The sequence below is a fragment of the Muntiacus reevesi genome, chromosome 10, assembly GCF_963930625.1.
Source record: "Muntiacus reevesi chromosome 10, mMunRee1.1, whole genome shotgun sequence".
NCBI lineage: Eukaryota > Metazoa > Chordata > Mammalia > Artiodactyla > Cervidae > Muntiacus > Muntiacus reevesi.
Genome location: NC_089258.1, coordinates 62,989,646 through 63,001,991, shown reverse-complemented (window position 1 = coordinate 63,001,991; position 12,346 = coordinate 62,989,646). Strand labels below are relative to the sequence as shown.

The 12,346-nt window shown below is 40.2% G+C and overlaps 1 protein-coding gene across 5 annotated transcripts in view; it reads left to right on the top strand.

The window, feature by feature from the left end:
- Positions 1–601: 601 nt before the first annotated feature.
- Positions 602–12,346, top strand: part of TUSC3 (tumor suppressor candidate 3) — a 216,965-nt gene continuing 205,220 nt past the window's right edge. For all 5 annotated transcript variants that reach the window (XR_010664615.1, XR_010664616.1, XM_065947258.1 and 2 more), the window contains exon 1: positions 602–942. Coding sequence is in view for 3 of the 5 variants with exons in the window: in XM_065947258.1 (XP_065803330.1) it covers positions 805–942 (138 nt within the window). In the remaining 2 variants the exon portion in view is untranslated. The remainder of the gene's footprint in view (positions 943–12,346) is intronic.

Below are 12,346 nucleotides of genomic sequence, written 5' to 3'. Positions count from 1 at the left end.
GTGTGATGAATATGAGAAAACTAATAAACATGAAAAGCAAAATTGTATCGAGAAAACATTACCTATAGAGATAATGTTATGCACCTGTGGACAAATAATCATTGCTAGAAGATAATATTCAGCATCACTTTGTTCTTATTAAATTTTTTTTTCATGTTAAGTGCTAAGAAACTATGTTCACAGCAAGTAGGAATAGATACTGTTATAGGATACTCTGATCACAGTATCATTCAATTGTTTGAGCTATTTTTGAGTAAAAACGTCCCAAGGAGATCAGAGGGTTGCCATGAGCTAGAAGGACCAGATCCTTACTAATTGCTCAGAGATCTTCTCCATCACCGAAGAAGGCAATTTTATTATGTGTGTCTCTGGTTCCAGGTAGAGCGTTGGATAAACAGGATCCTTGAACATCCCCGGGAGCAGGTGCTGGTGTCAGCATCAGGTCCGCCTAGGGTTCCCATCGGCGAGGCAGCGAAGGTGACCACGCCCGCCGCCGCCGCTCAGGTCTCCGGCAGATCGCGGGCAGCGTGCGCCGCGCAGCGCGCCTCGCCTGTGGCCCCGCTCCCTGGCCACGCCCACTTCCTGCCCCATCCCGGGTCTTTCCAGGTCTCCTCTCCCGGTGAACCGGATGCGCCGTCAGTTTTCTCCTCAGCGTCCTCCGCTGGTTCCCCGCACCCCGGCGAGGCCGTAGGCATCCGCGGGGGCACGAGGGGGCTCCCGGAGGCTGGCCTGGCAGGTGTAGGGCGCCGGTAGGAGCTGGGCGCGCACGGTTACCGCGCGTGGAGGAGACACTGCCCTGCGCCGATGGGTGCCAGGGGCGCTCCTTCACGCCGGAGGCAGGCGGGGCGGCGGCCGCGGCATCTTCCCGCCGGGAGCTTTCCCTTCCTCCTCCTGCTGCTGCTCCTGTGCATCCAGCTCGGCGGAGGACAGAAGAAAAAGGAGGTAGGACGGATCCCGCGGGTATTCCGGGGAGGGCCGGGGCGGGTCCGGGCGGCCGAGCCGCGTTGCTAGGCAGATGGGCCGCCGGGCGTGGGCGATGGCTGTTTTTGGGGGTGCTGGCGGAGTCGGCGGGCAGGCCTTTGCGCATGTCCTTTGAGCCCCACAGTTTCAAAAGTGGGGTTGCCATGTCCTTCCTCAGAAAACAGCGCCAAGCCCCTCGCTCTTAGGTCACGGCGCGCTTTTGACCCTTAATTGAAGGCTAAGCTTCAGGGCCTCTGAGTCAGTAAAAAGGGGTGTGTTGGATGTGAAAATACCGTTGAAGAGTAATTGAAGCCTGCGTGGAAGGAACGGTTTGTTCCTCGTGTTCATTATCCTGCGCCCTTCGTTATCCGTTTAGGAGGCAACAGAGCATATTGAGACTTGTTTAAAGTTATTCTGTATTTTATTAAACCCTTATAAACCTGTATACTTTTCCTTAGGTTAAATTCACGGTATAATTGTGCCAGTACCCTCACATTATATAGGTTGCACATATTTGTGAAATTCAGATCACCTGACCACAGTCTTAGCCCTCTAATAACTTTGATGAGGGGCTTCTCTGGTGGCTCTGTGGTAAAAAATTCGCCTGTCAGTGCAGGAGCCAGAGGAGGCTTGGTTCGATCCCTGGGTCGGGAAGATTCTCTGGAGGAGGAAACGGCAATTCACTCCAGAATCTTGCTTGGGAAATCCCATGGACGGAGGAGCCTGGTGGGCTTCCGTCGTGAGGTGGCGACAAGACTGAGGAACACATCACACATGCAAAACTTGGATGAGGGCGAGGATTGAACTAACTGACCGTATTTAAAGTAATTGTCGAGTTATTTGTGACTTTCAGTTGTCTTTGGATAACTTTTACCTTGGATGCTCGATCTATAAGGATTAGAAAAAAATTACTCGGAAATGTAATATAAGGTTTCTAATTCTACGTCATTTTAGTGAGAGCATCTCCTCATGTTAATTCAAAATGGTTTTTCCCTGTGAAGTGTTATTTACGTACACCTGGCTCTAATTCAGGTTTCAAATGTTACCGGCACTTTCTTGATAACTGGGTTGAGAGCGGGAAAAAACAACCTCACACACAAAATAATTCTGGTTCTCTTTACTCTTTGCTTGAGACAACTTTGGGTTAAAATATTTTCTCCTCTTTAACTTTTTAAATTTTAACATGAAAATAGGCCTTAGCGAAATTCTTGGCGGAGTTCTGGTAAGATTTTGGTGAAGAACCTCTGTTAACTTAAAAGTGTATTTACAAATATAACTATTTTTCCCCCCTCCCACCTGGTGTTTATATACATTCCTAGATTCTTAGATATCGTAGTTTTTCGTGAGAAAAGGAGGAGATTTGAAAAGTAGTTTTTGTGGGAATTACCAGAGCAGAGGGCAATTAAAATGATGAGGAACTCCAGGAAAATTCTTATGATTTGTCTCCTAGAAAGATTTCTGTGACTATGGTTACTTTCAATTGAAAGGGAAAAAAAGCCCCAAAAGAAGTCTGAAAAGTGTATATCTTCAAGGCATCTTAGCATCTCTAAATATGACTACTTTAACATGTGACAACATGCATTAATTTAGTATAAGTGGCTTCCCTGGTGGCTTAGTCAGTAAAGAGTCGGCCTGCAATGTGGGAGACCTGGGTTCGATCCCTGGATTGGGAAGATCCCCTGGAGAAGGAAATGGCACCCCACTCCAGTATTCTTACAGGGAGAATTCCATGGACAGAGGAGCCTGGTGGGCTACAGTCCATGGGGTCACAAGAAGTCGGACACGACTGAGTGACTAACTCTAACTTTCATAAATTATGATAACATCTGTTTCCATTAAATTATTTTTATAAAAGGTATTTTAAAAATGTAGTATTTTGGAGAAATTTGTTAAGGATTAAAAAAGGATTTCTGCCAAAACTTTTTCTTTCTCTTAAATAGAAGAGTCTAATAGTGCTACATGGTGATATTGTAGAATATACATATTTAAGGAAAAGAACAAAATAACAAATAGCTGAAATTTTAATGCTTTACCAAATGAGCATGCATATTTCTGAAACGTAGTCTAGTTCTCTTTCTGATGCTCAGTTATAAAACTATGGTCTTAAACAGACATTTCTCCAAAGAAGACATACAGATGGCTAACAAATACATGAAAAAATGCTTAATATCGCTCATCAGAGAAATGCAAATCAAAACTACAATGAGATATCACCTCACACAGGTCAGAATGTTCACCATCAAAGTCTAGAAAACAATAAATGCTGGAGAGGGTGTGGAGAAAAGGGAACCCTTTTGCACTGTCAGTGGGAATGTAAATTGATCCAGCCACTAGGGAAGACAGTATGGAGATTTCCTAAAAAAACTAGGAATAAAACCAACATATGACTAAGCAGTCTCACTCCTAGGCATGCATATACCCTGAAGAAACTGAAATTGAAAAAGACACATGTACCCCAATGTTCACTGCAGCACTATTTACAAAGCTACAGCATGGAAGCAGCCTAGATGTCCATTGACAGATGAGCGGGTAAAGAAGTTGTGGTACACATACACAGTGGAATATTACTCAGCCATAAACAGGAACAGCTTTGAGTCAGTTCTAGTGAGGTGGATGAACCTAGAGCCTTTTATACAGTGAAGTAAGCCAGAGAGAGAAAGATAAATATCATATACTAATGCATATATATGGAATCTAGAAAGATGGTCCTGAAGAATTTATTTGCAGAGCAGCAATGGAGAAACAGACATAAAGAACGGGCTTATGGACGCGGGGATAGGGGAGGGAGAGGGTGAGATGTAAGGAAAGAGTAACATGGAAACTTACATTACCATGTGTAAAATAGATAGCCAACGGGAATTTGCTGTATGTCTCAGGGAACTCAAACAGGGGGTCTGTATCAACCTAGAGGGGTGGGATGGGGAGGGAGATGGGAGGGAGGTTCAAGAGGGAGGGGATATATGTATACCTATGGCTGAGTCATGCTGAGGTTTGACAGAAAACAGGATTCTGTAAAGCAATTATCCTTCAATTAAAAAACAAACTATGGTCTCTTCAAATACTGAAAGAAATCCCATTCTTTATTGGAAATACTGGAAAGTGATTAGTCTCAAGTGTTTTATTTTTCTAGGGCTATTGCAGTGTTGTTTTGACCATATGTGGTTGGTTGGTTGGTTGGTTTTTGCTTAGATTAGAACCTGATGCCCAGTATGAGATTTGACACCATTGAACCAGAAAAATATAACAGTCGGAACTTAATTTACTGCAATAAATACTACTAACATAAGTGCCAGAATATCTGAGTTGGCATGGATGGTGTTTTCTTCTGTGCTGGGGAATCCAAATGGAAACCTAGAGTTGAACCTAGAATCAGAAACTGGACCTGGGTGATTTTAAGGAAGTCACATTTATGACAGTAATAGTTACCATTATAGGTTTTTTAGTAGAATGGTGTGGTTACAGTTTGTACCCTAATTATTTGACATTAAATCACTTAACTTCCTGAATTTTAGTTGTGTTTCTTAAAAATACAGACATAATACATACATTTCAGGGTTGTTGGGATTAAATAAAACTATATTTAAAGTGTTTAGTACAGTGCACATAACATGATCAGTGATTTGGGTGCTGTAATTATATGTCCTGATTTAAATGAAGAATGACATAGACATAATGAAATCCTAAAATATATAAATTATGTAAAATTGTTTTGCTAAGTTAACTGACTTTGTAATAACTAAATTATGGTTTATGAAATAAATTGTTACTTATTTTGAGACACTGGGAATTCCAAACTCTTAAATTGTTTGAGAACTTCCCAAAAAGAGGTTTTTATATCATGGAACAATTGCTGATATTTATGGCTATGTGTGTGTCTGTCTGTATTTATATATATCTATTTCTTCATGACGTTTTCACTCACTAAATATAGTTAGCTTTCTTATATTCTTTATTTAAGAATATAGTCAAGAGAAATAAGTGAATAGGGAAAGAAAATCAACTAGAGATTTTTATAGTCCATTTCCTTAGTTACATTGAGTACAGTCTTGTTAATTGATTTTTAAATCCTCATGTTAAGTGGTATGGATTTGCGAGAGACTTTAGTTTCTTAGTAGTATATTATTTGCATTCTGGTGCCTCATGGGTTGCCATTATTTTGACAGTTTCTCTGCTTCTTACACTGTTTAATCAGCTTCATTTAGAATTGTTTCAATCTGTAATGACTTCTTCTAATTATATAAAAAGAGCTCAAATTCTGTAATTTCCAGTGGTCTGAGTGACTTTGCCACCATCAAAAGTAGCTGCCATCAGCCCTTCATATCAGTGGATCCTGTATCTGCAGACACAAAGGGTCAGCTGTCCCCCCACCATTTCGTAGGATAAAGGGCTTCAGTAGTTTCAGATTTTGGTATCTGCTGGATCATGGAACTAATTTCCATCAGATCAGTTCAGTTCAGTTGCTCAGTCGTGTTGTGTCTGACTCTTTGTGACCCCTTGGACTGTCGCACGCCAGGCTTCTCTGTCCATCACCAACTCCCGGAGTTTGCTCAAACTGATGTCCATCGAGTCGGTGATGCCATCCAGCCATCTCATGCTCTGTCATCCCATTCTCCTGCCCTCTATCTTTCTCAGCATCAGGGTCTTTCCATCAGATACTGAAGGACAACTATAATATGTATTATACTTTCTGCAAAGAAAATGAATAGCTAACAGGCTGGAACATGTAGGTAACAATGAACATGCAATATGAAGCATTGAGTGACTCATATTTTTTAAGAGAAGTAACATTAGTTGCCTCTGAGATAATTTCTGTAAGCACATTTTACATTAAGATGTATGTGCCCAGTATCTGGTTACTTTTTAGTGGTACAGCCCAGAAATACTTTACTGTCTTAGTAAATGCTAAAGAAAGGATGAAACTTAAGCCGTGGATTTCGATTTTACCTTTAAGCAGAGAACTTAGGTGGAAGAAATACCTTGTAAACATATGAGCACAACTTTAAGAAATGTATAGTAATTATACATTGATATCTGTCCACATGTACAGCGGTCATGGTGATGTCAGATTATCGTGTCATGTAGATTAGATTTTGTGTACGGTAACTCCTTAAAGAGTAATTGGAAATGACAGGTCTTACTTAGAATGGCAAAAACTGCTTGTCACTAACTATGAATGTTTAGCCTGCTGCAGTTTCATGGGTAATGGCAGAAGGCACAGGACTCCTGGGTCACAGCTGGACAGTTTATTACCGCAGTAGAATTGCCAGAATATCAGCGTTTGTGCCAGTGACACAGGCCAGCTGATACCAGGAATGTAAATTCTGGAGGAGAAGAGAACCTTGAGCTTGTGGAACCAGATCTTTCGTAATGGGCAGTTAACTTATTTGGCTTCAGCTCTAGAGGAAGACACCATCTTTACTAAATTAGAAAGTGGACAAACCTGCTGTTTGTTCTGGAAGGGACCCTGTCTCACAAAGTTGTGTGCTGTACAGACATCCTTAAAAAGATAACTGTAGAACAAAGTCAGTCAGTACCTGTGCGTGCAAGTTATGTAGAAACCTGTGAAGAACTGTCTGGTGACGTAAAGGACCGTAACTTAAAGGACTGTAACTTTGTCACAACGAGCGCTTCAGGATAGTTTCCTGTACATAGATACTCACCTGCGTGTTCAGTCGCGACCAGGTGTTCTCTTCATGTGGAAGACATGGAGACGGAACGGACAGCAGTGTGAAACTTGACGCACAGATTCATCAGTTGTTTGTTAACTTTTTTTTTTTTTGCCACATTTACTTGTGCACGTTTTCTTTTGCCTTCAATAGTGAGTTTGGATATGAGTGACCAGTATGGCTGTGACTGCCTTAAGTAGCCCCCAGGATTTATTGGTGTATTAGACCATGTGAAGAGCCCACTCATTGGAAAAGGCCCTGATGCTGGGAAAGGTTGAAGGCAGGAGAAGTGGGTGACAGAGGATGAGATGGTTGGATGACATCATCCACTCAGTGGACATGGATTTGAGCAAACTCTGGGAGATGGTGAAGGACAGGGAAGCCTGATGTGCTGCAGTCCATGGGGTCGCAAAGAGTCGGACATGACCGAGCAACTGAATAGCAACATGATCTCATCCCACCAGAAAATTTACCTTGGGCTTAGTGTCAGAGTAACTTTTCTTCTGGTAGAGGACAGGTAGATCATGAACAGATGTGTATTTGTCATCTAACAGTGTGTGTCTGTGTATGTGTGTGTGCGTGCGCACATGTACATGTGTGGACCAAATAGGTAGTATTTATGTTGATCTCTCTAGTTTTTTTCCTATCTATTGACCAGATTTCTGCAGCTTTTCAAATTGAGCATATCTAAAAGGAAACTGTCCATCCTGCCCTCTGCCCATCTGTTTTCTCATTGCTGTTAACAGTGCTTTTTTATGGGGAACACATTTTAACCTAATTTTTAAGTAATCACTTGGCATATATATATATCTTGGTAGCTCTTATGTTTTTCACACTGTGCACAAAGGCTGACTTCACATAATTTCTTGCAGAGTTGTACATAGATTTAAGGAGAGCATCTTGCAAAATGCTACACATAGAGATGTAAAACACAGAAATACTTTGTTTGAATAGTGAAACTTCAAAATAGTTTTAAGAATAATAGAGAGTATCCTTTTTTTGTTGTTGTTGTAGTAATAGGTGTCTGTCTACCTACTTGCCTGGTTGTCTCCTTCGGTTTAATGTCAAAAGGAAAAAGGTCAGTGTCAACAGTGAGTTTACATTACAGCATGTTTCACAAATCTGTGATGAAAAGTCCTAACTTAGAAGCATAGAATCCTGAAGCCATTAAGGAACTGAAAAAAGTTAAGAAAGAAAGGAAGTATTTTCAATATATTTATTGTTACTGCATTTTTTTTGTTGTTGTTACTTTTTTTTTTTGGTTACTACATTTTTGGTTGCTTATGTGAAGATACCTATTAATATTTTGACGTTTGAAACTGAAAAGGAAGTTTTCTTTCCCCTGAATGCTACTATGAAAGCTCAGCTACCTTTAATGAAAAGGGTGGCACCACACTATAGGTAAATTGGGGTGTTGATTTTATTTAATGGAACTGTTGTCTGTTTATTTTAGATATGTATTTTAGAGGTGGCTTAATATTGTTATCAACATGAGTTGACTCAAGTTTTGGAAAAATTGTGTCCTCTCTGCCCAGAAAGAAAGCAAACCACTGGAAAGTTGGTTCATAGGATTTTTGTGGTAAAACTTAAGGTACAAAATTGATTACAAATTGTGAACTCTGCTTACTACTCATATTAAATATTAAATTGAATGAGAAGCCTTCCTGTAGTTTAGTGAATGTAACAAACTTGGGAATTAGAATTAAGGCTTAAATTATATCAGGAAATGAAAAAAAAGTCAGTGTAGAAGATGTAATGCCAGGCATTTCACTTAAATCATTTATAATCTTCACAATATCTTGGTGGTTGTGACAGTTTGCCTTACCTTTGTCCTTGTTAACAGTATTCCTTGGTTTGATTTAAGTAATAGGAGAAATTGCGACTATCCCAAGCCCCAAGCAGTCATTTTCATTCGTCAAAGATTATCACGATTATCCAGTACCTTTCTGATTATTGGTTTAGGAGTGAGCACATGATACAATTCTGTAGGGTTTTTGGAAGTTTCCTCCTTCTTTATAAAGGACCCAAATTGGGGTGGGGTTCATTCTCTCTTCCTGTCTTTGGATGTGTGTATCAGGATGTGATGGTTGAGTTGTTGAACTCATCTTGAACCACGAAAATACAAGCCTGAGGTCAAAACCAGTAAGTTCTTGATGGCAGAGTAGAAAAGAGGAAAGAACAGGGGTACTTGATGGCATGACTTAACTAGCCTTGGAATTGCTTCAACTGTGGACTCCTTTTTGAGTTAACAAGTTTTCTTATTGTTTGTGCTAAGTCACTTCAGTTGTGTCTATGGGCTGTAGCCTGCCAGGCTCTTCTGTCCATGGGATTCTTCAGGCAAAAGTACTGGACTGGGTTGCCATGCCCTCCTCCAGGGGATCTTTCCTAGAGGGATTGAAGCAGCTTCTCTTATGTCTCCTGAATTGACAGGTGGGGTCTTTACCACTGGCGTGCCTGGAAGCCCTTATTGTTTACATTTCAAATTGAATTTTCTGATTTTTTTGTATTTGAAAGCGTTCTACTGAGGAAGGTCATCTTGCATTAAGAATTTTATACGTGACTGTACAACTTGTAAGTTTACAGCCTTACTCCAAAGAACTCTTTCTACACTATGTTTTAGTCACCTAACAATTACTTTGCTATATGAGTTAGTTATTAAATATTAGTGAAGGACCATTAGATATATAGTCATTGCCAATCTTTGAATATCAGTGGTCAATATTAGAAGTTTGTGTTTGTCTTTGAAGTGAATATTCATGTATTCCTTTTATTGAAATAATTTCATTTTTATTGTATGAAGTGAAATTCTCTTTCCAAAAATTATGTCCAAAAGATGATAAGAAAAAAATTGGGCATAAATTTGTTATGTGCCTTTAAAGCTATTAGCCCAAGAAGAGTAAAAGAGAGTCAGTATACCTGAGCTATATTTGCTGTATGCTGCTTTCTATGTGAATGTTTTAAAAAATTTCTTATCCTTTTTGCTTTTGCATATGTGATAGGTTGATATGTAGCTTAAACATATGTGAAATAAAATCCAGGAAGATTTGTAATTTTATTTTAAAAAAGATCATATTTTAATAAGCTGTAAGTTAACGTTTGAGTTAAGATTAAGCAGAAAAACAGGGACCTTTCTCAAAGACCTGGTTTTATGTAGTGTTGATTGGTTTTTTTTTTTTTTTACAGTGGAATCTTTCAAAGGGAATAAAAGATTTTTCTCATACTCATGAAAGTGGAGTGGCTTTGCTGTGTCCTGCTCTTCTTTCCTATACTTTTTTTTTTTTTTTTTTCTTTTGGAGCCTTTACGGGGAGAAAGAATGACCGAGTCAAGGTGTAACAGAATCATACTGGCCCTGTCGTTCAGCTTGGCTTCCTACTGAGAGCTGCCTGAGTCATGGGTTTGATGCCCAGTGGACTCCACATCATCAAGAGGATAGTCACTGAATGTGTGTGTGTGTGGGTGTGGGGGGCGAGGAGTATTTAAACACTGCGTTGTAGAATGATAAAGCAGGAAAGTCTGATTTCAGGCTAGATAACAGCTGGGACGAGAAAGAGTTTTCCTGCCACCAGGGTTGTGTTTCCCTATCCCCATGCTTAGTTATGCCTTCCTTGTTTCTGCCTCTCCCCTCTTTTTTATTTTGATTACACTATTATCTCCTGTCTTTTTGTAACTGATCTTTAATGAACTTTAATGATACTTAGAGTTGACCCCTTTGAGATCATAATTTATAAACTTAGGCCATCATTTTCTTTAGCGAGTTGTTTAAATAAAGGAACTTAGGTTAAGGGGATCCTAAAGTCAACCTATATGAATTCAGAAAGTATGGAAGTTTCTATTCCTCTTTCATTCCCAAGTGGTGCCTCCTACAACCTCTAACATGAAGTAAAGCATCTTCACACATCTGTTTGCCAGAGTCCGAAATCAGGTCACATTTTACTCGGTTTCAGACCTTTACTCATGATTTTTTTGCCACCTCTTCCTTCACGCCAGCCGAAGATGTCCCCTGGGACTTTTCTAACCAGTGCTGTCTCAGAAGAGTACTGTTTTAAATGCCAGGAAAATGGACTCAGTGTTCTTTTCATGCTGTTGAGTGCTTTTCCTGAGTGAGACTTTTTCTAAGTCTTCTGTTTTAGATCTCACCACTGGTACATGCTTCTCTTTCGGGTTAACTCAAACAGGTTACTCCTTCCTCTCCATTTAGAATCAGGAATTCCTACCTTGTGCTTTCCAGGTGGCTTCAGTGGGTAAAGAATCTGCCTGCAACGCAGGAGACATGGGCTTGATCTCTGGGGCGGAAAGATTCCCTGAAGGAAGGCATGGCAACCCATTACAATATTCTTGCCTGGAGAATCCCCTGGGCAGAGGAGCCTGGCGGACTGCAGTCGTGGTGGGGTCGCGTGGTGTCTCAGAGTCGGACACAACTGAAGGGGCTGAGCACACATGCGCCCTGTGCTCACGTGGATTGTCTGTGTGCTTCTGTTTGGCTCTTGGGTGAATTACTGCCTGCTGTCTGCAATTCCTTTCATTCTACAAGTCCTTTGAGAAGAAGGGTTGTAGGTTTGTTTTTATATTTCTGTCTTCCATATTCAGACATAGTGCCTTGTACTTGGTAGATGCTTAGTAAGGTTACTTTGGTCAAATTAGTTAATCTCTCTAAGCTTCAATTTCTTTTTATGAAAAGTAGAGAGTGTCTGTTAGTCCCTGCTATAGAGTTGTGACCTTTCATGAGATAATCCTCTAAAGTATTTAGCATAGTGCCTGGAAGGTAAGTGCTTAATGAGTTGCTAGCTTTGGTGCTTATATTAGTGAATGCATTCCTAGGATGTTCTGTGTGGTTGGTTTTATGTTTTCAAAGTGAATTTTCATGAGTTGCATAAATTGATTTGGCATTTCAAAAGAAACTTTTAAAGACATTTGATGTGCATAATTTTTCATGAATATTTTCTTATGTGACAGATTCTGCTACTAAATTGGGTGCTGAGAATGTCATCATTACTTTCTTTAATGCAGTAACCATTTTATCATGGTTACTTTTCCTATTTGACTTGTTACAGCATGTGATGTGTCTCAGTGTAGCCCTGTATATGTGTGTCCGTGTACGCACTCAGTTGTGTACAACTCTTGGCAAACCCACGGGCTGTAGCCTGCCAGGCTCCTCTGTCCGTGAAATTGTCTAGGCAAGAGTACTGAAATGGGTTGCGTTTCCTACTTCAGAGGACCTTCCTGGCCCAGGGATCGAACTTGCATCTCCTGCATTGGCAATTGGATGCTATACCACTGTGCCACTTGGGAAGCCCTATTTGGCTATAACATTTAGCATGCTTTGTACGTCTTAGAACTGGAGGTCTTATTTTCCTCTTCAGATTTTCTTCTGTTGCATTAAATATACTTTCTGTCCCCTTTTCTTTCTCTTCTCCTTCTGGAATTCCTATAATGCAAGCATTGTTCCTTTGATTGTGTCCCATAATTCCTGTAGGCTTTCTTCAATCTTTTGCTTCTCTGACTGGATGATTTCAGTTGTCCTGATTCTTTCTTTTCTGTAGTTGAGTCTGGTTTTGAAACTCTGTTGAGTTCTTCTGATCAGGTATTGTATTTTTGTACTCTGGGATTTCTAGTTTTTTATTTCTATTATTTTTTTGTTGTTGATCTTCTCATTTTGTTGAAGCATTGTGTTCCTAATCTCATTTGTCTGCATGTTCTTGTAGGTCAATAAACTTCTTTA